The sequence below is a fragment of the Phycodurus eques genome, chromosome 14 (genome assembly GCF_024500275.1).
Source record: "Phycodurus eques isolate BA_2022a chromosome 14, UOR_Pequ_1.1, whole genome shotgun sequence".
NCBI classification, from domain to species: Eukaryota; Metazoa; Chordata; class Actinopteri; order Syngnathiformes; family Syngnathidae; genus Phycodurus; species Phycodurus eques.
Genome location: NC_084538.1, coordinates 559,635 through 586,797, shown reverse-complemented (window position 1 = coordinate 586,797; position 27,163 = coordinate 559,635). Strand labels below are relative to the sequence as shown.

Genomic DNA, 27,163 nt, shown 5'->3' with positions numbered 1-27,163 from the left:
CAAGAAAGTAGCGCCGCGCCATTGGTCACAAAAGGCCTTGAAAAACCACTCGGCACAACCAAAACTTTATTACGATTGACACGAAAAAGTCAAATGTGACAAATGTGAAAATCAATAATGTCCATAAATGAGTCGTTAATCCACATTTCATTGTGGAAGGTCCACTTCCGGAAGCTCAAATCCCGCCCAGAGGGGTGAGGGGTGAGGGTTACCCCCCGCCCCCAATTTCCTACAAGGTCCTAAGGCCTGCCACGTTCAGCGTCATCAATCTTCAACGGGGACAGGAAGTCAGAAGAACTCACTGGAGTCGTCTGAAGATTGGGCCGGTGCCGGGGTCCCGTTGGCGACTTCCCGCTGGTCTGAAACAAACACAAGCGCGCAAAATGTCACCGTTGCTATGTCGCCATGGGAACGCCGCCCAGCAACCATCCAGCGGCCGGCCCGTTGTCACGGTCGCCGCTTTTCAAAGCGCAAAACTATTTAATACCGGCCGATGAATCGGTCAGGCCCTAATTCAAACTCGTGTTAATTGTTCATCATCCGCGTTCATCTGCCTCCCGTCAAAGTGCGCCAACTCACCCAAACCAAGTTTAGCGGTCGTCTGCCTTCTGGCAGAGAAGCCTGGAGGTTTTGCGCTATTTGGAAGTGTTCGTAATTCCGCCCACGTTGACAAAGGCGCCAGTTGCAGCCGCATGCGCTTTTGGTGACGACGTATTGCGATTATGCCAAATGTGCCGTTCGGAATGATGGCCTTGGTTTCATCGGACCACAGCACATTTCCCACCTGCGTCATGCTCGCTTTAAATGACCACACACTAAATATATTAGCTATAACTAGTACTAAATATATCATATACACTTAAAATGCAGTTTTTAAATTTGGATTTATTAAGGGAAAGAAAATATTCCCAGTGTGTAAAAGTACTGGCCCCCTAAACCGAAGGACTGCTTGTGCTAATCCTCAGGAGCAACAACTGAAATCAAGCAGTTTCTAAAACTAGTAATGAGTCTTTGTCGCCTTGACATCTGTGGTCATGAAGTCTCCACCGCCCCAAGGTCGCGTCCTCTCTCCGCCGCTCTTCTCACTCTACACGAACGACCGCACCTCAGCGCACCCGGCCGTCAAACTCCTCAAGTTTGCAGATGACACCGCTGTCGTCGGCCTCGTCGAGGCGGTCTGCATATCGACAGGAAGCGGAGCGGCCGACGGAACCTGGAGCTGAACACCCTCGAGACTGTAGAGATGATCGCGGGCTTCAGGAGGCATCGTTCGCCGCAGCCGCCCCTCACGCTGTCCAGCTGCTTTGTGTCAACCGTCGAGACCTCCGAGTTCCTGGGAATTAAAATCCCTCAGGACCTGAAGCGGGCGACCGACATCGACTCCGTCCACAAAAAGGCCCAGCGGAGGATGTACTCCCCGCGGCTTCTGAGGACGCACGGCCTGTCACGGCAGCCGCTCAGGCGCTTCGACACGGCGCTCATCGAATCGGTCCCGTGTTCTTCCATCGCGGTCTGGTTCGGCGCCGCTACAAAAAAGGACAAACTCCGACTGCGACGGACAATCAAAACTGCCGAAAGGGTCGTCGGTACCCGCTACCCGCTACCCGCCCTTGAGGACTCGCACGCCGCCAGAACTAAGACGAGAGCGTGCAAAATCCGCGTCCCGGTCGCCGGCTCTTCCGGCTCCTTCCCTCAGGTCGGCGCTACCGAACGATGCCGACGAGAACGAGCAGACGTTCCGACAGCTTCTTCCCGTCAACTTCTTAAACAGCTAACCTACAATTCCATGACAACATGCTGGCAATTTTTTGTCTTGAGTTCGTTGTCACATTTCCGTGGGACCGATCACATATTACTCGTGCACTCACTGTCGTCGTCTCGCCACGTTGCACTATTTTCACATCTGTTGTTGACCGATATCGGCCACTCATGCCAGAGTAGCATCTGCAACATTCGCACAATCGACATTGTCCCAGATTATTGTACTACTCGCTTGAAGTCTCGGCGCCCTTTTGCACAATGGTCACTGGACCGGACTATTGCAATATTAGTCAGTCGAACTGCTCTAATTGCTCGAGGGAGGACTCTGCATCTTTTTGCACAATTGTCCCAAAAATAAATAAATACATAAATGAATAAAAAAAAGAAAAAGAAAAAATTGTACCGGCATTACCAGATTACCAGCAACCTTTTATTGCTCAGTGACTGTTTTTTGTTTGTCAACGTCTTTATGGCTCCAAAGCGTCCTCCGTCAATCGACCGTCTGTTGCCGTACGGGAGCGGCTCCGACGACCGCGGACAAATTCCTTGTGTGTTTTTTGGACATACTTGGCAAATAAAGATGATTCTGATTCTGATTCTGATTTCACATCTCTGTGGAGATATGTTGGCCTACTCTTCCTTGCACAATTGTTTGAATTCAGCAAAAATGGAGGGTTTTCGAGCATGAACGGCCTTTTGAAGGATTCAAGTATGGACTTTGAGTAGGCCACTCTAAAACCTTGATTTTTTTTATTTATTTTTTAAACCATTCAGAAGTTGACTCGCTGTTGTCTTTTGGATCGTTATCTTGCTGCAGAACCTAAGTGCGCTTCAGCTTGAACTCACAAACTGATGGCTGAACATTCTCCTTCGGGATTTTCTGTTAAAGAGCAGAATTCATGGTTCCATCAATCACAGCCCGTTGTTGTCCAGGTCCTGAAGGAGCCAAGCAGCCCCAAACCATCACGCTGTCACCACCGTGTTTGACTGTTGGACTGATGTTCCTTTTCTGAAACGCTGCGCTTCATTTACACCAGATGTAACGAGACACACGCCTTCCAGAAAGCTCAACTTTCATCTCGTCAGTCCATATGATATTCTCCCAAAAGCCCAGAAACAAATAAAGGCTTGAAATACAGGGTGGTTGAAAAGTAACTCTCTATTTTAAAATACTTCTCACGAATTCATATGTTTTCATATTTTTCTCAATTTCTTTGTGTATGTGCCATGATTAAAGGAGCAAGTCTATTCTACCAAAGCGACGACTTCGGAAGGGACTTGAAGGGCGAATACAAGAAGCGTTCCTTGTGAAATCAGTTAATGCGGTTCCCAGGCGGCTTGAGAAACTGGTGGCGGCCATATCCAATTTGAAATCAAACTCCGTGCAATACACTTTCTTGTAAAAACGATAGTTCTGAAATAAATGACAAGTACTTCAAAATAGGGAGTTACTTTTCAATCACCTGGTATTTCATTTTGTGTGAACTAATATAACATACAAATGTAACTTTTTGAAATAAATTTACTTTCCCTCGATATTCAAATGTTCGGACACATACCTGAATGTACGGTTTATCTACAGCTCTGTACTCTGCCCAACAGGGGGCAGCATTAATCAATGAGTGCACTTTCTTAGCACGAGTTCAGTACACACACACACACACACACACACAATCATACTACAAATCATCACTTGTGAGCCTCCCTAACACACAAACACGCACGCATACTCGCGCACACACACATAAACAGTGTAAACATGCACGTTTGTCAAAGTGCTGACACTGCAAGTGTTAAGTGGAGGCAGCGTGGTGGAACAGGCGCGGACACACACGCACACTATAAATGCGCCGTACGGACGCGCTGCCCTCTGGCGGTCGTCTGATGAGGTGACGCACGAGGACAAAGACGTGCGACGTGTCAGCAAATAAAAGGTCACACACGAGAGGAGTTCGTGCGCTTGCGACGACAATAAAGCGTCGCCGCAGTGCGTTTCCTACCTGACGATGGGCTCCGAGCTCCCAACGGGAACGCCTGTCAAAACACACACACAATATTGCCTCGTTGTGTCGTTGCGCGTGTGCGTGGGTATTCACGGAAGCGTCTGTGTGCGTGTGACCTGAGAGGGTTCGCTTTGGAGGTCGGAGGTCGGCGTCCGACCGGGCACCGGCGTAAGGTCATAGTCGAAGCTCTCCTCGGTCGCCTCGAAAAGGGCGTCTGTTGAACGATGACATCATTGCTCTCTCATTGCTACGACATCGTAGACGGTGTCGCCGCTGTACTCGTTGTCGTGACGTCGCACCTGCGGAGCGATCGATCTCTCCGTCGAGTCGAGGCGTGGCGGAGCGTGTCACCTCCCCCGCGCTCAGCTCCGCCCCCTGCCCCTAAAAACACAGAAGGTGAGAGGTCACGGCCGGACGAGTACACGTGCGTCCCGGTGATCTGATTCCTCGGAGGGCGTGCGTCACCTCGATCGTGCGCGCTTTGACCTGCCCTTCGCTGGGGGGGTCGAGGTCCTAGAAGCAAAGCGAAGCAACTTTATTTATAAAACACAGCTCACTGTGCTTTACATGATCAAAAGCATTCCAATATAGAGAGGGACAATAAAACAAAAGGCAGCTTAACACACAACAAAACAAAAAGGAAAAGGAAGATGATGATGATGATAATAATAAATCAATCCAATAGGAACAGTCCAAGAGATGGTTTGAAAGCATGCAAAAGAGAGAGGACTTTGTAACCTGGACTTGAAAGCATCCCCACTCGGGGCTGGCAATCGATTGCATTTGTGCGCAAGCATAGCAGCTAAATGCTGCGTCACCGTGTTCGCGTCGGACTCCGTTCGTTCTGGTCACTATTTGACCGAGTCTGGAGCTCTCAGAGCCCGACTGGGTTTAAAGTCGATATTTAGGACTTAAACCATTTAGTGATTCGTAGACGGGTAAGCAGAATGTCCAAGTGTACTGTAAAGCTGACTGGGAGCCAACGTAAGTAAACAGTTCAGAATTGGAGGGATATGTTGTGACCTCTTCGTCCCGGTCGGAAGTAGGCACGGGCCGAATACCGTGTTGAAGGTATGCCGCAGTCCATTGTCGGTAATTTGCTTTTCCGTGGGGGCGCCACAATATCAGCCTCTGTGATGTTCATAAGGAGAGCGAGCAGCCTTCTTTTCTTTTTCCTTCGCCTCCTCAGCTGAGCAAAGGGGGCGGGGCAGCAGCGCAGCGCGCGAGAGAGACCGACGGGAAAAGGAGAATCATCCCGATGGATACGAATTGAGAAGGAAACAAAAAACGACGACGGCGCCGGTCAACGGGATGGTTGCCGACAGGCCGCTCATGACCGCGCGCAGCCGCAAATTCGGTCCCTTCGGAGAGACTCTTCCGCGAAACGGGGCGGATCATTTCGGACGGGCAGAAGAAAGCGGATCGGCTCCCCGACGCCCGAGGCCCGAGGCGCCTGCCGCTTCTCAATCACCATCTTCACTGTTCAAGTTATCGAGATGCTATTTTTCTTTTCTTTTCTTTGTACATGCAGTACTTTAATTGAATTTTGGAGTGATTGTGTTTTTTTGGGACTTTACATTTGTTTCGCAGAACAGACTAAAAGAGTTCAAAGTCGAATTGTAAATACTTACACATTTGTTTATGTGTCGTATATATTTCTTGGAGCACTATGTAAGAGCAGGGATCGCCGCCAACGTGGTCCCCGCGAGCACCAGCTCGCCCCAAAGTCAACATGGAAAATGTTTATTAATACACTCGTTATATGTTTTCTTTAAAAATAGAGTGTCTTCAAAGGAAAAATGCTTTTATGAACCCACATTTTTCAAACTAATACTTTTAGAGCTGTAATTCAAATACCATGATACCGCGGTATTTTCGTTCACGGTTGTCGTACCGTCAGAATCCGATGCCGTCCCATGCACGTTCGGAACCCGAGCTGCGGAATTCTGAATGAATTCTGTTTAATACACTTTTGGGGGAGTCCAGTCTGAAAATATAGTCAAGCCTACTTGACAATAGTCAAGCCTACTTGAGCTAAAAGACGGATGAGCGTCTCTTGGTCTCCTCGGAAACAGGCAAGCCTTCACTCTGGATCTGTTTGTCAGCTTACGCTCGGAAGTTATAGTGATCGATTTGATACGACTTGAAAGTCAGGAATCTATCAGCGCACCGAGGTTTCGGACTTGGTCGTCTTTGTTTTTCAAAGAGAGCGACTCCCGGTATTTACTACCAGGAATCCTCGATTCTTTACTGACAAAAACAATGAACAGTTCTTTTGTAGTTTAACTGAAGAATGTTTTGGCTCATGCAGTTATTGAGCCATTTTGGACAAAATATAATATAACTTTCATCTGCATAGCTATAATAGTCGATATTTAGGTTCTGAAGAATTTGACCCATGGGTAGCATATACAGGCTGAACAGAAGGGGTCAAAGAACGGATCCTTGAGGGACCCCATATGTCATTGACGTTCGATGAGATTGAAGACTTCCAACGGGTAGAAAATAACTAATTTCCTCCAGGTTGGACCGGAAGCATTTCGAAGAGGAACAGGAAGTGAGTAAAGACAGAAAGGACAGACAGACATGGTCAAAGGTAGACAGGAAGTGATCAAGAAGGAAAAAGGGAAGTGCTCAAAGACAAGCAGGAAGATATCAAAGAGGCAGACATGAAGTGATGGTGATTTGAATGTTTTGAGTGTTTCTCACCACATCCTGAAGAGAACTTGAGGAAGTGGCCTCATCTGTACAAGGAAATGGTTTATTTTGGTTCATGTGAAACACTACGGAAGCTAATTATAGGGGGTCGGTTAATGGGGGTTCAGGAGAGTACCTGTGATGGCATCCGTGCGGTTGAAGCTGATCAGCAGTTCTCCTTCCGAGACCAGTTTGAGTCCTGTATCACTTCCTGTCACTGTACTGCTGTTGGCGCTGCTGGTGGTGTCCTCAGAAGCACTGGAGGAGGGTTCTGGATCAGCCTGCTGAGGAGGGGCTACAGGAGAGGGGGCGTGCGGAGGCAAGGCAACAGGTTTTTCTTCATCTTGCACAACCAATGGTTGTGTGTGCGCATCCAGGTGGTCTTCCTCCTCGTCCAATGACAGGCTAGCTTTCTCTGAGGACGCCGGGGTCAGGGCTTGATGGACGGCAGGGGGGATTTCTCCAAACAAATCCGCCTCAGGGCTGCCAACCGGCGTGGATATAGGTTCTGCAGGCCCATACCAACAGTCGGTGGTGGGAATAATTACAAATTGGATTTTTCAGGTAGCTGTACTTTATTTTAGTATTTACCTTTCTAATGAGAAAAGTAAAAGGGTTTACTCCCTATTAGCAATTCATTAGGAAGCAGGGAATGAGTGAACTGCGTTTTGAATTGTTCAGCCTCTCCTGGCTTTGGCTTATTTGGAAATCACTAAATAACCAACTGTAGCAAAATCTCGATAGTGATTAGGGAGTACATTTACCAGTCTATTTTAAACAAGGCTCAGTACTTATACTCAAGTACAGAGCGTGACACCTTTGCCTAGTCTGCAAACAGTATAATCACGATGAGACCCCACCGCCAACGATGCTAATACCGCTAAGACTGTCGAACCTGGGCGGGCTGTGATGATTGGCCACGGGGAATCCTCAATCAGCAAGCTGGTTGGTTCAGATCGAGGGGGCGTGGAGAACGGGATTGGGTCTCTGATGGACGGAACAGGACTCGGAAGAGGGGTTGGTAGAGGTGTGACAACCACAGGAACAGTTTTCTCCTGGAAGAAAGAAGCTACCCCTGACTCTGGATTTGATCCTGGCTTTGGTCCTTGACCTAGTGTAGGTCCTGGAACTGGAGCCTCCCTCGGCACCAGCACCTGGTCCATCATTTCAGCCAAAACCTCGTGAACCAGTTCCTTGACTAAAGGAGAGTCCACGCAGATACCGGCATCTACGAAGAACTGTAGACCTCCTCCGCCTGCTGCCTCCACTGTGGCACACAAACACAACGCGACCACAAACATCGAGCCGGTCTGGAAAGATAACATTTAAGAGATCCGTCAGGGTCTCCGCTCACCAATGTCTGAGGTGAGGCTCCGCTCCTCCACATCTGATTGGTCGTTCTGGTCACTAACCGGGAGAGAAGGTGGGAACTGGTTGGAGATCAATCTTGACATCAGCTGCTGCTCCACCCTAAGCACAACACAACAGTCACAACCATTTAGATAACAAGACCACGTGAAACCAGGATAGACCACATAAGACCAGTCAAGACCACACGAGAGCAGTCCAAGCCACATGAGAACCGTGAATCTGAAGGCCGCATGAGGCGTGGGTAGTCTCACCACTGCACCATACGGTTGAGCATGTTTTCATCCAGGTCGGGAGCAGGACTGTGATGGGGGACAGGTAGGGCAATGTGGTTCTCGGGGGGGAACACTGGACCCCGGTAGACGACCGGAGAAGGAGACGGACCTCCATCCAAAAGGACTGCTTCCTCGCCCGCGGCACACTCCTCCATCGCCACGACCTCCTGCCCCTGGAATGACATCATCACGTCACGGTTTGATGTCCTCCCAGATGTCGGCCGTCTGTTAGCTTAGTGGTTCTTAACCTTGCTGGAGGTACTGAACCCTGCAAGTTTCATACGCGCATTTACGGAAACCTTTGTAATTGGAAAAAAAGAAAAGTTTATTACAAATTCAAAACGGGTATATATTTCCTCACAAAATGAACCATGCATCAGTTGCCCACAAAGTCAGAACAAAATCAACCAAAAATTAATTTCACGCAAATGAATGTGAATTCTGCTGCCGCCTTTCACCTTGGGAAATGCCACAAAGTCAGTTCCTTTGTTTTTACAGCGCCACCAGAAAGTATTGACACCCCTTCACTTTTCCCACATTTTGCTGTTACAGACTAATTGTAAACCCGGTGTTAGATATATTTTAGTAGTTATCATTTATTTGCTTAGCTTGCATTAGTAGCTTGGACAATATTTCGCTAGAAAGATGTCTCGCCTTCAAGAAGATGACTCAGCAACATTTGATGGAAGGGACGTGATCGGATGCGGTCGGGGACGGGACGGGACGGGTGTCGTCCGGTCCTATGTTTCGTGTTGTGTCTTAATGCTCGGAACGTGATGTCTTGTAGAACCCTCCTATTTTCCAATCAATGCAGGAGCGACGGGGGAGATTGTTTCGAGCGTGTTGAGAGGCTGCCACCTGAACAATCTCCCGTGCGCCCTCCTCATGAGTAAAATGACCAACGTCTTCATTCCTTTTGTGTTTATTCATGATAATGTTTGGTGAGATAAATCCAACACCCGGACAGCCGTTTTTCGGTCTTTCCAGAGATGTTCAATCGGATTCGAGGCCGGGCACTCGAGGACATTCACAGGCCGCTCCTGAAGCCACTCCTTTGTTATCTCGTGCATGAATCGGCGCCCTCGTCTGAGTTCCGCAGCACTCTGGAGCGAGTTCTCTTGAAGAACGTCTCTCTATTTGGCACGTCTCTCTATTCATCTTACCCGCTATGCGGACTCGTCGCCCCGTTCCCGCGGCAGGAAAAACAAAACAAAACAAAAAACCACAGCATAATGCCGGAACCAGCATGCTTCACAACAGTAAGGGACGGTGTTAGCCAGGTGATGAGCAGGGCCTCCTCTTCTCCAGATATGATGCTTGCAATTCAGGCCACAAAGTTCTACTTTGGTTTCATCGGGCCAGAGAATTGTGTCCCTGTAGGTCTGAGATTCCTTAAGGTGGCTGCCGTGTGCCTTTCAGTGAGAAGCGCCTTCCGTCTGCCCACTCTACCGTAAAGGCCTTTAAGAAAACTATACTCAGATCAGCTTTAGAATAAGTCTGAAACATAGAAAGGCGTGGAAAACGGGAAGGGGTGTGAATACTTTCTGATGGCACTGTACGTCTACAATCCTCGAAAAAGGATTGTTCGCTAAAATACGTCCGCTTGCCCAGATTGGAGAGTGTTCGAAGTAGTACGGATACTTTTCCCACTCCTTGGTCTTATTGCTTATTGCACGCTGGCGGCGACCGCGCTGACGTCGCTCCGGCTGTCCCGCGGGTAGTTAGCCTTCATACTCCATCGAGCGCAACCCACGCGCGCAGTTTTGAAAACGTACTGGAGTTCACCTCCGAGTCGGTCGGGGGTGTGGCTACGGCCGGTATTGGCTAGGACGCCACAGGGTGGAGTTTCCTCTGCATTTTTTCGCGCCATTTCCGGTAGCCGTTTTTCCTTTCCTTTCCTTTCCTTTCTGTAACAAGCAACAACGGCGACCGTGGAACAGCGTCTGCTAGAACGAATGGACCGAGATGACCAGATGATACGTTTCATGACGCCGCAAAATCGACCGAGAAGGCGGCGGCGTAGACGGTATGTAGAACCGACGGGCACGCCGAGTACGTCATCACAGCACGTGACTAAAACGGACCAATCACGAGAGATGACCTCCGAGGCAATTTTTGCCGCGCGCGCGCGCGCAAAGCGATGCAGGGGGGTCTTTTTTCCAAATGTTCTGTATGAATAGCAAATGAACAGAGACTGAGGTGGGCATAAGTATCGATGTCAACCTACATTTTGGTGAGGATTGCTTGCAGTTTTGTGACATTAAGCCAAGTGAAGCTTTCTCCCTAGAGTGAAGGAGTCTCCAAAAGGTCGCAAATGAAATCGAACAGGTTACATTTCACTGAGACTCCCCGGCCACCCGGCTAGTCTCCAGGAGTCTTCATCAGGTCTCCAACTAGTCTCCGAGCCAGTGAGCGAGGGGTCTGACTTCGGGTGTCAGATGCCAAGCGTCAGGTGTCAGTCAGATGTTAGTCGCTAGATATTAGGGGTTGTCCGTACCACGTCAGCAATGGACAGGAAGTCCGTTCCGGGGAACCCACTCCCTCCCTCCTGCTCTTCCTTGCTCCTCCTCCCCACCATCTCCACGGCGATTGACGAAGGGGGCCGCGCTTCAACGGCATCCTCCGGCTCTGCTTGCTCTTGACACACGGGCGAGTCCAGTTTCACCTAGCAACAAGACACACAGGAAGTCAGCCATTTTGGTTCTAAATGGCCATTTCCAGGGATCCTTCAATGACAGACTACTTCTACTACTAGTTTTTGGCCACAACTACCAGATTTTTGACGTTCCTGAAGCTCAGATCTCCTTCGCAAGCATCGTCTGGCGCTCCTCCCAACTCCGTGACGAGCTCTTCGTGCTCCTCCGTGGGCACAGGACTCAGCTGAGAGGAGGGGTCCAGGGCGTGAGAGTGTGTTGCAGGGGAGTCCGCTGCGGGAGGGTCCGGTGCAGCATGCTCCACAAGGGGCAATGCAACAGGACACGAGGTCCCCGTCTGCTGACACCTGGGGGAGGGGCCTCTACGTGGACGCGCTTTGGATAGGATGGGATCATGTTAAAATAAGAAAACGTTGGGTGGAATGTGGTATAGCAAAATGTGTTACTGACCTAATGGGATGGCCATGGGGGTAGAGGTCAGGCGGGGGGGCTGGGGTTGTGCCGGTGCTGGGCGGAGGGGCGGCGGCGGGGAGGGTTTCACCTTCGCCCCTGAGAACGAGCAACAAGTTCCACTTCTGTAGCCTATTATGAACCTTTTGTTCCCGATATGCATTCTATGTAATTTATTACGGAACCGTGCAACTACAGAGGAACCCCGATAAAACGGACCCCGATATAATGGCGAATGGATAAAACAGAGCATCGGGACTGAACAATTTGTTTCCATTTGTCACTTAAACTGCCGTTGACAAAGTCCGTTACCTCCAGAATTGGCCACTGTTGTTTAGTGGCGCTATGGCCCAATGCAGGCAGACGACGGGACTGATGTATTTACGGGCCACGGATATACGAGAATGCTAGATCCTCCCGTGCTTACGCGGCGGCCACGTCGAATGCGAGGCCTTGACGTGGCTGCCACGTGACGACGGTTCTATCTATTGCCTGTTGTACATAGAGCAGAGAGAGCACGGCGTCATGGCTGCAGCGTGAACTCTGAGGAGTCTTTGGAGTCTGGATCATGCTATAACTGCTCTAAGTGCTAGAGGACTCTGCATCATTTTGCACCATTGTTTTTTGTCAACGTCTTTATGTCTCCAAAGTGTTCCGTCAATTGACCGCCTGTCGTACGAGAGCGGCTCCGACGACCGGAGACAAATTCCTTGTGTGTTTTGGACATACTTGGCAAATAAAGGGGATTCGGATTCCGATTCTATTTCCGGTACAGTTTTTTTTAGTCAAGCCATTCGCCTTTGGCAACGGAGTCGGAACTAGGAAGCACACAAATTCCTCGTTGCTCATGAGAGCGACTTCCCTACGATGAGTACTGTACGTTAATGTCACCGTGACCGAGCGCGCCGGCACAAAATTGGCATAACGTGCACACGAAATACTACTTTGCGGTCACAAAAGAATGTTTGTTTGCCAGCTGGGGGTAATGCTGCCAATGGTGAAAATCAGCGGGTAAAGAATACCCCCCAAATGGCTTGTCAAACCCTGTAGTTGCCACAAGATGGCGGCAGAGCGCTACTTTTGTCGAAATGAAGCTCCTCAACTCCTTTCAACATAGTTCTTTGAAACCGAGATGCCAAAGCAATACTTTTATTGAGGAAGGTTCCTAGCCCAAAAATCTCTGGTTCACTGTCAGTGTCATTTCTGCACAAAATACTCATTTGTACCTTGAATGTCTGGGCAAACACACACCTTCGCTGCAAACTGCAAGCAGCAATGTCCTCTACTTTGTCATTTCTCCAGAAAGCATGCTTGCGCCATTTCCTTACTTACTGTAACTCCCCGAGAAAAAAAAAAAAAAAAAAAAATACACACACACGCCATTTGCACAATACTATTGTTCTTTTAGTCATTTCAAACTGCTCTAATTGCTAGAGGACTCCGCATCATTTTGCATTCTGCATCACAGTTGCCCCAAAAATAAACATTTTTAAAAATGGTAGCGGCATGACCACGTTACTGGTAACCTTTTATTGCTCAGTGACTGCGTTTTTATGTTTTTGTGTGTCAAACGTGTTCTCTGTTGCCGTACTAGAGCGGCTCCGACTGCGGGAGACAAAGTCCTCGTGTGTTTTTGACACACTTGGAAATATGTCTGACCTTTCGCGGCGTCCACCGCAGGGGGGCGCGGCTTCCTGTTGACGGGCGCCGTCACGGAGCTCAAGCGAAGCGGCGGGCTCCTCTTGAGGCCTGGCGTCGGGACGTCGTGGGGAGCTCTCCCGTACAGACGCGTCAGGTAAGACTCGTCGTCCGCCGCGTCGAAGGAGACGGGCCCGGGCTGCGCCGCCTGCGGCGGTCGGTACAGCGGCGGGTCAAACACGGGCGCGGCCGGGTCTGACCGATCAGCAGACAGGACGAGGGGTACCCTTCTCGGCGCGGCCGGTTGGCTTCGGAGTCCCCGTCCCGCCGGCGTCCTCCCGCTTCCCGATCCTTTGAGCGCACTTGCCGGTCGGCCCGGACGGGCGGAGCTTCTGCCGGCCGCCGCCCCGCTCGGGAAGGTTCTGCGATTGGCCGCCTCCGCTTCCATCTTGTCCTAAGCGGCGCAAAAGAAGAAGAAGAGAGTTTGTGCGCAAAAATACAATTTTGGATTCCCCCGCCCCCTCCCCTTCTAGAAAAAGCAAATGCCAGGAGCCTATTCAGATCATTCTGATGACCCGGACATTGAAATTTATGGAGAAATTGCGTGTGAATGCTGAATAAAACGCCGAATAGAAAATATAGAAGCATGTGGAATGATATTGAATATTATGAAAAAAATAGGGAATAATGTAACGTGCCGAACAGTCTGAAGTGGGAATGGACTGAATTGATCAACAAATGTGGAAATTGGAGGTCAATATGGAAAAATGTCACATTTCAGGCTTTTATTTTGAAAGTTTGGGGATTGGGAAAAGTACACACGATCGTTTGAGCAAACCGAACGTTGACGTTGGAATCGGTCGACAAGTGTGGAAACGAGGGTACGAATATGGGAAAATGTCTCATTTATTTTGAAAGTTTGGGAATGAAAAATATGGAGGCAGGTGGAAATGTATTGAATGATATCGAATGGTATGGAATGACATGAAATGGACTCAACAGTCTGAAGCAGTCAAGAAATGTGGAAATTGGAGGCGAACAGTGAACGTTTCGGGCTTTTATTTTGAAATTCTGGGCAATGGGAAAAGTACACGATGCTTTGAATGAGCTGAACATGTTGAAGTTGGAATGGTTTGAAGAGATTGGAATCAATTTAGGGGATGTCTGGATGAATGTGGACATTTTGGGATCGTTGCAAATCGTTCCCGAGGTGAACGTGTTGAATGGGAATCACGTGAATGTCGCATCGGTGGGAATATGGAACAGATGAACGATTTGCAAAGTAGTTAAGCGTCTAAAAAGTGGGCCGAAGGAGAAGAATTAAAATGCCAGCCCTCGTTTCACCTGACCGTCTCCGAGGGGATTGCACCAATCACACGACCACGGGACGCTCACCTGCACGTCTTTGCCGATCAGGTGTATCCACGCGTCCACCGTCCTCTTGACGCGAGCCCGCTCGCTCGATTCGCTGGGAAAGTCACATGACGCGGGTGCGTCAATCGAGCGCCGCCTAGTGTCGGAGTACGTCGGGCCGCGCCGCCAGTCCAACAGACGCCGAATGAGGCACGCGCGTTCACCGTGACAGGACTCAATTGGATACCGGCGCCGTTGTAAAAGAACGCTCATTTCGGCCGTTCGAACGCAAATTTCCAGTTGATCGGTGACAGCGGTGTCAGGGGCAGATGTTTTTCGAACTTAGCAGCGAAGGGGAAATGGTAGATGGGCTTTCTACCTTCGAGGTACTCGAAGCGCTTGAACCCTTTCTCCTCATTCGCCGAATTCTGAGGACGCAGCATCACGGACCGCTCGGGGTTCGCCATCTCGCTCAAGGGCACTTCGACACGGTGACGAGGGCCGAAACCCCCGACCTTCGGCTTGGGAGACGACCGCTCGACCGCCTGAGGACCCGACGACAGAACGAAACCAAAACGCTCGCTGTCCCGTGCGCGTTCTGGCACGGATGGCTCTCGGGGACGTTTTGGCGGGCCCGATTTCACGCGGATCGGTGAAATTTCTTTTCTGGCTACCTGTTCGCCGCCAGAGCCTCCAGCTGGCAGTGCAGGAGCTCCCCGGTGCGGAACCTCTCCACGGTCTCCAGGTTCTCGTCCAGAACTTTCTTCTGCCGCTGAAGCCGGCGTAGGAGCTGCCGTGCCTCCTCCAACGCGGGCCCGCTCTGCGAGAAACATTAGCGACCGGGTCGCGGCGTAAAACCAGAACATTTTGACGTCTTAGCTTCTGATAAGCGCCGCATACGCTGATGTTCCACTAACACACACACACACACACACACCGAGGTGGAGGTTTGGCAGTGGGTCCACTGCATGCGCCACATGCACAGATCAGCTGCGCTACTTGTCAAAAGGTAATTGGACAGCTTTGTGAGAGTCCAATTTTTATGAGGAAATTAGCCCGCGGTGAACGTCTCCCGCTCTGGAGGGAGTCTCGGTTTCCGGTAACGCCAGAAAAGCTGGCTAAATATGTTGCTAGTCCCTTTTCGGGGAGGGGAAATAGAAGGCTCGTAAAAAAACAGCAAGACTAAATCTAGCGAAAATGACACTAAACCAGTAACACTGAGTCGTCCTCACTTGGTCGCAACGCCCTAGCTCCGCCCCTCACCCGACTCCGATAACAACAACATGTGACAGACGGACAGCAAGGGTTTCATCATGAGTGCCGGGGTGTCCGACGTACGGCCTGCGGGCCAGAACCATCCAATCCTGCTTGTGTGGAGAGAGACCACATTGACGGCTATTTTTCGATAGAAGGAAGGAACCGTTGTTGCTACTTCTATCCAAGCGGAGGTCGCACCGACCACCGCTTGGGCCCCGTACGCGCATGAAGACGACATTCGTCTTGGGCGCGACGTGTGCAGAGTGTGGATTTGTCCCCATCACAGGGTCCGAAACGGGTCGGGCGGGGGCCGAGAATCGGCAATATTGAAGGGGCGTGGAGCAGAACGTAGCCAATCAAGAAGCGTCCTGACTCAGGAGCGAGCCAACGACAGTCAATTAAAACACGTCATGCTCGATTCCCCAAACGGCAAAGAGTATATTGTCCTCGGGCAAGACACTCAACCGCAACTTGCTCCGAGTGGGGCGGCCTTGCTTGGATGGCGGCGCCTGCCCGTTGGTGTGTGTGTGTGTGTGTGTGTGTGTGTGAGAATAGATGGGTGAATGTGTGACATCCGTAAAGCGCTTTGGGCACCGTGACGGCGTGGTTAAAGCACTACATACCGTAAGTGCAGTCCGCTTACCATTTACAGGTTACGAAGCCATGCACGAACGGGCCCGGCCCGCTTCAGATCAAATCGGGGTGCATGTGACCCCTCGACTCAAGAGAGCGTTTACGAAGACATGTTGAAAATCATGACATCACGTCTCCAGCAGCATCCTCACCTCCGTCTGGGCCGGCCCCGCCTCCGTCGCCGCCAGACTGTCGTTGGCTTGGGTTGCCACGGAAACAACCGTAGGACGGCGCTCCTCCCTGCGGAATAGGACGAGGGTGCCGATAAACAACAATGAACACGCACCCAAAATTTAACAATCACACCTTGCAAACTAAAATCTTTCACATTTACAACTGGGAGTGGAGCATAGCATTATGGGATGTAGGCAGCGTTGCCACAGCGTCTCGGCGTTTACCGCAGGGGCCGTCGGGGGGGGCGAGGGTACGGATAAAATGGCCCACCGGCTGCTGAAGGGCTCTGTCGCTAGGCGACGCATCTGCTGCGGTCTCCCACGGCAACAACAGCAGGGGATGCCGACAGAGGAGAAAAGCGGCGCAGACGAGAGAAACGCTCCCCGAGAAATCCCGCTCGAACGTCAATCAAAGCATGGAAAAGTGACACGATTGGCGGAAGTGGACTTTATTGACACGTTTGCTGCAAGGCACGTATAAAACATGTCACCACGACAACACAATCACACATCGACACGTAGAAAAGACGTAAAAAGGTTCTAAAAACCTCAACCAAAAAGTCCAATCCATGGAAGGAGACTAGTTGTTGTTGTCGTCGTTGTTGTTTTTCTGGGACGTTTGTGTGATGTTGGGAGCTGCAGGCCAAGCACCTGGAAACAACAAAATGTCTCCCACGCTCGTGCACGTGTGAAGACATTCTGTTCCAGAAGAGATGAAATCTTCTTATTGCGTTTTCTTCCCCATCGCGAGCAGCGAACTCGGACCCGACCGATACGGACCTTTCCGGGCCGATTCCGACTTTTGGCAGAATAAAATGCCGATAAACCGATAATGAATCTGCATCCGCTTTCTGTAGCGCTTCTCCTCACGGTGGTCGCGGACGTGCCGGCGCCTTTCCCGGCTATCTTCGGGCGAGAGGCGGGCCAGACCCCGGACCGGTCGCCAGCCAATCGCAGGGCGCACAGAAACAAACAACCGTCCGCACTCGCATTCACAATTTAGAGTCAACCTTGCACGACTGTTTTTGGGATGGGGGGGGGGGGGGGGGGGGGGGGAGAGAAGCCACGCAGGCGCGGGGAAAACATGCAAACTCCACACGGGCGGGGCCGGATTTGAACCCCGGTCCTATGAATGTGTGGATTGTGTATTTTATAGATGTATATATATAAAAAAAAAATAATCCTGAAACTTGCCATAAGCTTGCTATTATTGTTTGTTTAAATGTCATTACTTGTGTCTTATATTGTAATGTGCTTGTGTTAAAAAGAAAACAATTTGATTTTTGAGGCCGATATTTTACAATGTTTATTTGCATCAATCTATGTATTATGCTGCAATGAGTTTCGATTTGAAAAGAGGTCCGATTAATCGGTCGGGCCCTACGGTGAACAAATTCTGCTGTTTGTTTTTCCTGGTCTTTTTGCAATGCCCTAGAATGCCACAAGAGGCCGCCCAAGCCCCGGGCAATACGAAAGTAGTAATTGGTGTCAAGGAGGTATGCGAAAGTAATGCATCCAGACAGACGGACGGGTAGGCGTGGAAGAGGGTCTCGCCCGGCTCGTCTCTGAAATTCGGGTTCGTAAGCCACTGTAATGATCAACGGGCGCCTGTAGACGGCGGCGTCGCATCGCTTTGAATTGAAGATCGGCGCGGCTCTGCGGCGGAACATGAAGATTCGGCGGCGAGTTTCGGCTCGGCGAGAAACGCCGACACGTCGGGGGCCGGACGAGTTTAGGCGCCCGACGGTCCCCCGGAGAACGGATATGCCGCCACGTAGACGCGGAGCAGGCGTCGCGATCGTGAGAAAAGACGAGGCGGTTCACGGAGCGAACGGCGAACGCCACGTACAAAAACCAACGACGTTCATCTCGAGCCACGCGGTGAGTCGGCTGCGCTCACGGCGCGTTTCTTAGTTTCAGCTGGAAATGAAGGATGGTTTTGTCATCAAGAGCCCTTTCCCGTTCTTGTTTTTGTTGTTGTATAGTTCGAGGGGTCATAAAAGCCAAGAATGTCAGCGTCAAAGTCGCTGTTCCGCTTGATCGGTTCCGTTTTCTCCGCTTTTTTGTCGCCGACCGGTGTTTTTGGCGAACGCTGTACTGCCGATTTGGAAAGAACGCAAGCAAAAAGCTCGTAACGAGCTTTTCTTTCTGGGGAAGGAAGCGAGTCGACTGCTCTTTCGGCAGGTTTGTTGCCGATGTTGTCGCCGAACACAAGATTCCGCGACGCTCGGCAGAAAACGCCGGCAATTGAGTTAAAAAGCGAACAACGGGTTTTGGTTGCGAAGGTGACACGCGTGCACTGCTGCCAAATGAGTTTGAGGACTAATGTTTTAGGTTGAGTTTGTAATGATATTGGAGCGTTTTGAGATCACAGTTGGTGGGAAAATCTGGCGGAGAAAGTTGTGGGGAACATTTTGGCGGGCGCGTCAATTCCTCCCGTTGTCGGTTTTTTGGGGACCATCTCGTTCCTTATCCCCCGCCGATAGCATATTTTCAATATTTTTTTTATTTTCTAATTTTATAGACACAGGGTGATTGAAAATTAACGGCCTATTTTGAAGTACCGAACTATAATTCTTCCAAGAAATGAAAGTGTGTTGCACGGCGTTTGATTTCAAATCGGAGACGGGCGCCGGCACTTTCTCAACTCAACGGATTTCACGAGGAACGATTCTCGTATTCGTCGTCCGTTCGGTAGGACGCGCTTGCTCCCTTCATCAACCCCACGGAAAAAAGGCGCAGTCTTCTGGCTGGCCACTCGTGCACAAAAGAAATTGAGGAAAATATTACAACATACGAATAAATAAATAAGGATTTTCAAATAGGGAATTACTTTTCATTCACCCTATTTTCTTATTTGCGGATGAAACTATCCTCCGTTATTCACCATTTTTGTGCTTAGGTCAAATCCTCGTCCAATTCAAAAGGACTGCTTTAACGCCATCTCGGGGCATCTGTAGGCAATTAGAAGCCTTTTTTGGGGGGGCTGGGGGGGCGCGAATCAAAGACGGCGTTTTCGCTATCGGCGGCAGGGCTCGGTGTTTCGTTGAGTGCAATTCATGGTTGCTTCCTCAGGGGTCCCTCTCCTTCTTGACTTTCACGTCGCTCGCCAGGATGGTGGCGATCTCGCCCTGCATGAAGGCCCACGGCACGTCGGAGCCCACCAGCGGGCACTTGTCCCCGCTGGGGCAGTACACCTCCGCGGCGGCGCCCTGGGCCTTGATGCTGTCCCGGGAGCACGGGAAGCAGAACTTGTGGCGGGCGGCGGACGGACACTGGACGAAGTGAGTGTCCTCCAGGCGCTCGTGACACAACGTGCAGCACAGAGGTCCGCCGGAGGCCGCGGTCGCCGGCTCCGCGCCGTCACCCGCGGGGTCTCCGTCGCGGGACGGGAGGCCCCTCTGACCGTCCGCGGGGGACGCGGGCCCGCCGCCGCGGACGGAGTCTCGGTCCTTGTCCGGGAACGGCGCGCGCCCGAGACCGTCCGCCGCCGACGCGAGGGCGACCGCGGGGGACTCGACGGACTCGGGCGGGGCGGAGCGGCCCGGGGCGGCAGCGAGCCGGGTGCCGCCGCAGGACAATTTGAGCGCTCCGGCCTGGTCGGCGAGCCACTGCCGGTGCCGCTCCTCCGTCAGCTTCGGGCCGCTCTCGGCCGAATCCGGTTCCGGGGAGGACTTCCTCTTCCGGGAACCGCACGGGGCCCGGGCCCGGGCAGAGGGCAGCGGGGAGGCGGGCGACAGCGAGTGGGTGCCGTCGACGTGGGGCTGCGGCAGCATATCCCCCCCCACGCGGTCCTTGAAGACCCGCAGAGGTTCTGGCAACAAATCACCGAGCGGCCGCCAGTCACCAGAACCGTGCTTCTTCTCGTACTCCAGATACTTGAACCCGGAGGACGGACCTCGGCCCAGGTCCTTCACGCAGTCGTGGTACATCTGCTTGGCCACCCCCGAGGCGCTGGAGAACACGTTGCCAGACCCGCTCGGGTACTCGATGAAGATCTTCAGCTCGTAGTCCACGCCGGATTTGGGCACGCCGTCGAAGGCGAAAACGCGGCCCACCAGGCCGTGGTCCTTCTTGAAGCGGACCTCGAAGGGCGTACACCCTGACAGAGTGGCCAGGGTGTCGCGAACCATCTTAGGCTTGCCGGCCCAGTCCTCCTGACGGTTCCGAAGGCTTTCGCTCAGCTCGCTCAGTGTCTCTGCGTTCCTCTGCTTGTCTTTCGTCTCCCGGTCCCGCTCCCGTTTCCCGGACGGCTCATTCGGACACACCGGACCGAGCGCGGAGCCCTGCGGCGCGCTTCCGCCGGCCACGTCCCGTGCGCTCGGTCCATTCGCCGGCATCTGGGGCAGCAGGTCGGGCGGCACGTTAACGAGTCCCGGCGCCGACGCCGGACCCCCGTGAATCCTGCTCCTGGAGTTCGGGCTTTGACGGTTCAGCTCGGGCGGTCCGTCGTCCGGTTTGAACCCGTTCGGCGACCCGAGCCCGTTAGGAAGCCTACCTCGGTCCGACCTGACCCGGGTGTCCGCGCCGAGCAGGGAGTACCGATCCGAAGAGGGCCGCTGAGACTTTCCGGGTCCGTCCGCCAAATGCTGGCTGAGGATCTCCTTCCCGCTTTTGGATTCACGAAGGCCGTGAGTCCGCCTCAGGCGGCGGGCGGTTTCGACGGCGAACTCGATCCGGTCCGCGCCCTCGTAATTGACGCAGCCGCGGCACACGGGCTCGCTGAAGTCCCAGATCATGGCCCAGGACATGCGGGGCAGGTCGCAGAGGTAACAGGATCGTCTGCGCGCCAACGGCGCCGGGGAGGACATGACCGGTCCCTGGGCCGCCCGCCCGCCTGCCTGCCGCCTCTGCCGAGCGCACGCCGAAAAATGCGGGACCAGACAACAGAGTGCGGGGAGGGAGAGATTTCCCCCCTTTCACGAGGCTGCTGCAGAGCGGGAGGGGGCGGGGCTTCACTGTGTCGCCCTGAGGAATCCGACACACGTTAAGAGCGCCACGCCGCGGCACCTGGCAGTGAGCGACATCGCCGCCCACACACACTTGCAGACAAAGCGTTTTGTCGACTTAACATCTTCAACACGTACGTGTGTGTGTGAGAGAGACAGGAGGGTGTTACCACCACCAAAACACTGATGCATTATGGGATACATCAAACCTGTAAACCTAATTCTCACGCAGACACACGCACACAATGGAAACGTGGGTGTTGCCATGGAGACGTATGGAAATGGTAGGAAGATGAATTTATAATCGGGTGCGGATGTTCTTCTGAGGACAACACACGTGGACACGCACACACACACACCTGGTGTGGTCGGTGCATGTTGCCTTGGTAACCGGGTCAGTCTCCATGCCGGCCCTCGCCGACGGGTTGATGACGGTCGCTAATTCAAAATACAACATAAACAGACATTACTATGACCGTCTTTTGGCTCCACCCCTTTCATTAATACAACAAAACAAATTGAATCCAGAGGGGGGAGGGTGGGGGTCGCATGGGGGGCTGCAAGAGCATCACACAACCCCCCGACATTGAGCTGAGAGACTAAAAATAGCCACAGCCTTGTTGCCACGACAACCAGTATTCAGCCCACCAAGCTGAATGGAGTGGCTACTGTCCCGTTTCCATGGTAACACAAACCATCTCATAGGCAACGCTGCTACCTGCTGGTCAGCATAGACATGACGACGTGTGCGTGCGTGCGTGCGTGCGTGCGTGCGTGCGTACCTGCAACGTCCACCTGCTGAGCGCCGCGCCGGGCCGGGTCGTCCGGCGTGCGGCGCGTGACGATGCCGAGGGCCGACCGCAGCGGTCGATTCTGTGACGCACAGGCCAACGACGGACGGAGACAATGTGCACCGGCGGGGAAAACAAGATGGTCGCCACCGAGCGGCTCACTCACCTGAAGCTCCGGCCGGCGATCGTGCAGCGCCTCCATCTTGCTCAGACCCCGCCCACTGGCCCCGTCCTCCCTGCGAGAGACGACAGAAGTGAAGTCGCAGTCGAGTCACACAATGACGTTGTGCAGTATACCCGTCAATGGCGTCCAGCTGCTGACCCCTCCCCACCCCCCTGCGATCCTACACACACACACACACACACACACAGACACGTTCATTTCATTTGGCAGTCCAAAGGTATTTGCTCACCATCCTTGACTCACATATGAATTGAAGTGGCATCCCATTCTTAATCGAATATAACGTCGCTCTACCCTCTGCAGTTATACCTTCTTAAAAGGTTTTCCACGAGGTTTAGGAGTGACTTGATGGGAATTTGTGCCCTTTCTTGCAGGAGCATATTTGTGAGGTCACACACTGATGTTGGACCACAAGGCCTTGCTCACCGTCTGCTCCAAATCAACACCAAATGTGTTCTGTGGGGTTGAGATGAGGACTCGAGTTCATCCGCACCAAATTCTTTATGGACCTTGCTTTGTGCACTGGTGCACAGACATGTCGGAACAGGATGGGGAAATCCCCAAACTGTTCGCCTGTCCAAAATCTCTTGGTACGCTGAAGCATTCAGAGCTCCTCGGGGGCGAATATTTCAGCTATTTACAACTTTGTGGGAACAATTTGGAGATGGCTCCTTCCTGTAACATTTGCACAACCGACATTGTCCCAGATGATCGCACTACTCGTCACTTTAAACCGCATACACTCCTTGAAGTCTCAGCGCCCTTTGCACAATGGTCATTGCACCGGACTATTGCAATATTAGTCGTTCGAACTGCTCTAAGTGCTAGAGGACTCTGCATCTTTTTGCACCATTGTTTTTTGTCAATGTCTTTATGTCCCCAAAGTGTTCTGTAAATTGACTGTTTGTTGTACTAGAGCGGCTCCAACGACCGGAGACAAATTCCTTGTGTGTTTTTGGACATACTTGGCAAATAAAGATGATTCTGATTCTGATTCTGTTCCAACACGGCGGTACGTCAGCGCACAAATCAAGGTTCATAAAGACACGATGAGAAAGTTTGATTTTGATGAACTTGACTGGCCTGCACAGAGTCCTGCCCTCAACCCCAAAGAACACCCAGAAGAATGGGCAACAATTCCCATCAACTCCCTCCTAAACCTTGTGGAAAGCCTTCCCGCAAGAGTTGAAGCTGTTCCAGCCGCAGAGGGTAGACCAGCATCATATGAAACCATACGGATTTAGAACGGGACGTTGCTTCGAATCAGATGTGAGCCAATGCTTTCGGCAATATCGTGCGCGTCACATGATCTCGACCTCGCCAACTGCAGCTGCCGCAGTGCCGCCGTTGCTCATACTGAAGGCGCCTCCTAGCGCCCCCTTGTGTCCGCCGTCCGCACTGCGGTTGCTGCTCCGGTGAGGCTCGAGGAGCTGAACTTCCACCTCCCGCCTCTGGGGGGCGCTGAGAGAGCTGAGAGGCACGCATCAGAGAAACAACACCAGAAACAATAAAAACCGAAGGATGTGTCGAGAACGGCGGGGCTCACCGCTGCTTGAGGGCCGCCAGCACAGCCCCCCGAGACCCCACTTCAAAATGGGAGGTCAGGAGGTCGTGACCTGGAAGTTAAAACATTAGCATCGTATCGAACGATGATGCAAGTTCGTGTGTAAACGCTGAATAAAACGATATGGAACCAGGCGGAACGATACCGATCGATGGGGAATCGTCGAGAAATGTCGGCGGAGGACAGACTGACGTAGAACGCTCACGCTGCAGGTCAATTCCGATGCGCGTGCCCAATGTGACGCGCATCTGATTTCTTCACGTCAATGTGAACGGTACAATTCGGATTTTTCAAACCCGACCTAGGACTCGTTGATGTGTGGCTACAAATCGGATAAGTGTCCGACGCGAGCGCAATACGTACGCTCACGGGGGAGCGCGTCCCACCCGAATGTCATCACACGTCAAAAAAGACTCGCCCCGAAACGGCAGAAAATAGTCAGCGGGCAAAGGAGACGCTTTACAGCCGATAAATAGACGACAATGTTGGCCGCGCTCGCCCAAAATCCTCGCAATTGCCACGACGAGACCTACGCGAAGGCGGGGTCGGAATGACGTGCATCAACACGGCGTCTCGTGTTTCCGCGCGATGAGACGTCCCGTTTGGCGTGTGACTCCGTGGACTCGTTCCGTCCTCATAGACGTCGCGTTTGTTTCTGTAATGTGAACAACTACTGTACATCAAACAAATCTAATTGGGCATCATGCCCTGCAGTGCCAACGAAGCCTAAATGAGGGCGTGTCGATGCGGAAAAAGGTGGAATTGGGGAAACGTGAGCATTTTTGTCAAAGTACATGTTGAAAATGTCTTTTACTGGGAATGGGTTGAATCAGTCAAGCAATGTTGAAGGAAGGAATGAAGGAAGGAAGGAAGGACAAATGTAGCATACAATACAGTCCCCTCCAAAAGTATCGGAACGGCAAGGTCAGTTCCTTTGTTTTTGTTGCATACTGAAGACATTTGGGTTGCAGATCAAAAGTTCAGAATTCCAGCTGTTATTTCACGGTATTGACATGTAGAGATGTTCAAAAACTCAGGAAGCCACCCACTTTTCAAGTGAGCAAAAGTATTGGAACATGTGACTGATGGGTGTTTCGAGTTGCTCAGGCGTTGCCTTTTACATTGATTGCGAAAACATGAGAAAGTGCTTGTTTTCGGCTTTGGGTTTCACCTGTGGAAACTGCATTTGCCGTTACGCAAACACGAGGCCAGAGAGCTGTCCACGGGAGACAAGCAAACCCTTTTGAAGCTGAGGGAAGAGGGAAAATCGATCAGAGCTATTGCACAAATATTGGGAGGAGCAATACAACAATTGGGAATATCCTGAAAAAGAGAGAAACTACTGGCGCACTGAGCAACAGACATCAATCAGGTCGGCCAAGGGCATCGACAGCAGTTGATGGCGGAAACATTGTGAGAGCTGTGAAGAAACACCCGAAGACAACAGCCGGTGACATCACTGCCGACCTCCACAGGGCAGCGGGGGTGAAGGTATCACAATCCGCTGTTCGAAGAAGACTTTGAGAGAAGACATATACAGGCCATACCACAAGATACAAACCACTCGTCAGCAAAAAGAATCGGAAGGCCAGATTGGAGTTTGCGAAGAAGTACAGAGATGAGCCGCAAAGGTTTTGGAACAAAGTTTTCTGGACTGATGAGACCGAGATGAACCTCTCGCAAAGTGACGGAAAGGCCAAAAAACACGAGCTCATCTGTGAAGCATGCTGGAGGTCATGTCATGGCTCGGGCTTCTCCGTCGCTGGACCTTAACCCGATAGAGCATGCATTTTACGTCCTGAAGAGGAGACTGAAGAGAGAACCCCCCAGAAACAAACAAGAACTGAAAAAGGCCGCAGTAAAGCCCTGGTAAAGCGTTTCAAATGAAGAACGCAAGTCTGGTGAAGTCAACGGGTCGCAGGCTCGATGCAGTTATTGCAAGTGAGGGTTATGCCACCAAATATTGAATGTTATTCACCTGAAGTTAATTCAATAATGTCTGTTGCAATACTTGAAAAGTGGGTGGCTTCAAACAAAAAGTGCCCTGTCCTGAGATGTCTAACACATCTAGATGCAAATACCATGAAATAAAAGCTGGAATTCTGAACTTTTGTCTCCTATTCATCTGTTGATCTGAAACTCAAATGTCTTCAGTATACAACAAAAACAAAGGAGTGGAGCTTGCCGTTCCGATACTTTCGGAGGGGACTGTGTGTGCATGAATGAGGGGGGCGGTGGGGGAAGAGCGTGGCTACAGGGAGACGAGATGACGAGGGCGGAGGACTTGAGATACTTGGGGTCAACAGTCCAGAGCAATGGGGAGGGTGGTCAGGAAGTGAAGAAACGAGGATTCTTCGGTGGCGGATTCGAGACGGTGGCACCGAAGAGCAAATGAAGATGCGACGCTTCTCCCGAGGAGTGTCGGAAAGCTCAGCACAGGTTAGGACGCGGCCAGACGAGAGGGAGAGTATGTCGGGAGAAGGACGAGGACGATGGCGACGGAGCTGCCAGGCGAGAGAGGGAGACGAATTAAGACCGAAGAGAAGGTCGACAGATGTTGTGAAGGCAGCCGGTGTTCGAGAGGAGGATGCAGGAGATGGGCTGGTGTGGAAAAGAAGGATGACGCGCTGTGGCGACCCCCGAAAGGAAAAGAAGACTTAGCAGTTATTTGATTGTTTGCCCCAGCCCCACCGTAAACCACAGTAATTGAACTCGATGCAGTTTTTCGCCGTGTTGCTGTGGCAACGACGCAGCAGAGTCATGGCAACGGTCATAGCGTGCCGATGACGTCACTCGCTCACCGGGTCGAGAGCCGGCGGGCGTCCGACGAGGAGCTCCTCCGTGCGGCTTCGGGCGTCTGGAGCTGCGCCGGTGCTCGCCGCTCACCTTCTGAATCGTCAGACGGAGCGGTCCGTGAGCGGGTTCGGCGTCGGGACCGGTCCTGGCCGAGAGTCGAGTCCGCGCTACGTCCAGGCGGGACGACAACACGCTCATCGCTCACTCGAGTTACGACGCGGCCAACCTTCCGCGAGCCCCACGCCAAAGTTCCCACTCAAAGTGTACAACAAGCGCGCCTGCCGCACGACGAAAACCTCTCAAAAACACATTTACCTCCGCAAAATGGCTTCGATTCCAAGTTTTGAACGTGTGTCTTTGAGGGGAAAGATGCACCTGGGATGATAAAGCTTATGAAAGAAAACGTGCGAAAGCATCAAAAGTGAACAAGTGGATTGTTGCGCCTAACAAAAACTTACTTCCGGCTTCCGCTCCTGGGCAGAGATCTTGCTACACCGACAACCACAACGATGTCTCACTCTGATTAACATCGGTGACCTGAGATTAATCGCAAAATCACAAACAATTACCATATCATTGTGAAGTCCAAATATCGAAATAAACGCCGAGTGTCTAGA

At 51.8% G+C, this 27,163-nt stretch overlaps 2 protein-coding genes across 10 annotated transcripts; both read right to left on the bottom strand.

Annotated features, from left to right (window-relative positions):
• Positions 1–49: 49 nt before the first annotated feature.
• Positions 50–27,163, bottom strand: kiaa0586 (KIAA0586 ortholog). 9 transcript variants are annotated; one of them, XM_061695923.1, is made up of 25 exons: positions 26,552–27,163; positions 23,733–23,802; positions 23,503–23,656; positions 22,300–22,346; positions 22,169–22,238; positions 21,994–22,084; positions 21,571–21,649; positions 16,242–16,329; positions 14,874–15,019; positions 14,242–14,314; positions 13,133–13,300; positions 12,868–13,054; positions 11,209–11,307; positions 10,877–11,133; positions 10,602–10,769; positions 8,084–8,277; positions 7,816–7,931; positions 7,357–7,728; positions 6,598–6,969; positions 6,474–6,508; positions 4,230–4,277; positions 4,064–4,145; positions 3,881–3,978; positions 3,762–3,795; positions 50–359 (listed from the first exon to the last, which is right to left on the bottom strand). In XM_061695923.1, exons 1-25 carry the CDS (start codon positions 26,742–26,744, stop codon positions 289–291), a joined length of 3,312 nt encoding a protein of 1,103 aa, XP_061551907.1. In that variant the 5' UTR covers positions 26,745–27,163; the 3' UTR covers positions 50–288. The 9 variants fall into 9 exon arrangements, with proteins under 9 accessions (XP_061551907.1, XP_061551902.1, XP_061551905.1 ...); XM_061695918.1 differs by having other exon boundaries at positions 21,994–22,238; XM_061695921.1 differs by lacking the exon at positions 26,552–27,163 and adding an exon at positions 24,284–24,699 and having other exon boundaries at positions 21,994–22,238.
• irf2bpl (interferon regulatory factor 2 binding protein-like) lies at positions 18,013–21,220 on the bottom strand. Its single transcript, XM_061695928.1, has one exon. The coding sequence runs from the start codon at positions 21,071–21,073 to the stop codon at positions 19,334–19,336; it is 1,740 nt and encodes a 579-aa protein (XP_061551912.1). The 5' UTR covers positions 21,074–21,220; the 3' UTR covers positions 18,013–19,333.

Coding starts and splice junctions, on each gene's coding strand:
- irf2bpl (XM_061695928.1), bottom strand. CDS start 21,073: ATGTCCTCCCCGGCGCCGTTGGCGCGCAGACGATCCTGTTACCTCTGC.
- kiaa0586 (XM_061695918.1), bottom strand. CDS start 26,744: ATGAGCGTGTTGTCGTCCCGCCTGGACGTAGCGCGGACTCGACTCTCG. Junction 11,134..11,208: donor CCCCATGGCCATCCCATTAG/GTCAGTAACACA, acceptor TCCTATCCAAAG/CGCGTCCACGTAGAGGCCCC. Junction 3,979..4,063: donor AGAGATCGATCGCTCCGCAG/GTGCGACGTCAC, acceptor ATCGTTCAACAG/ACGCCCTTTTCGAGGCGACC.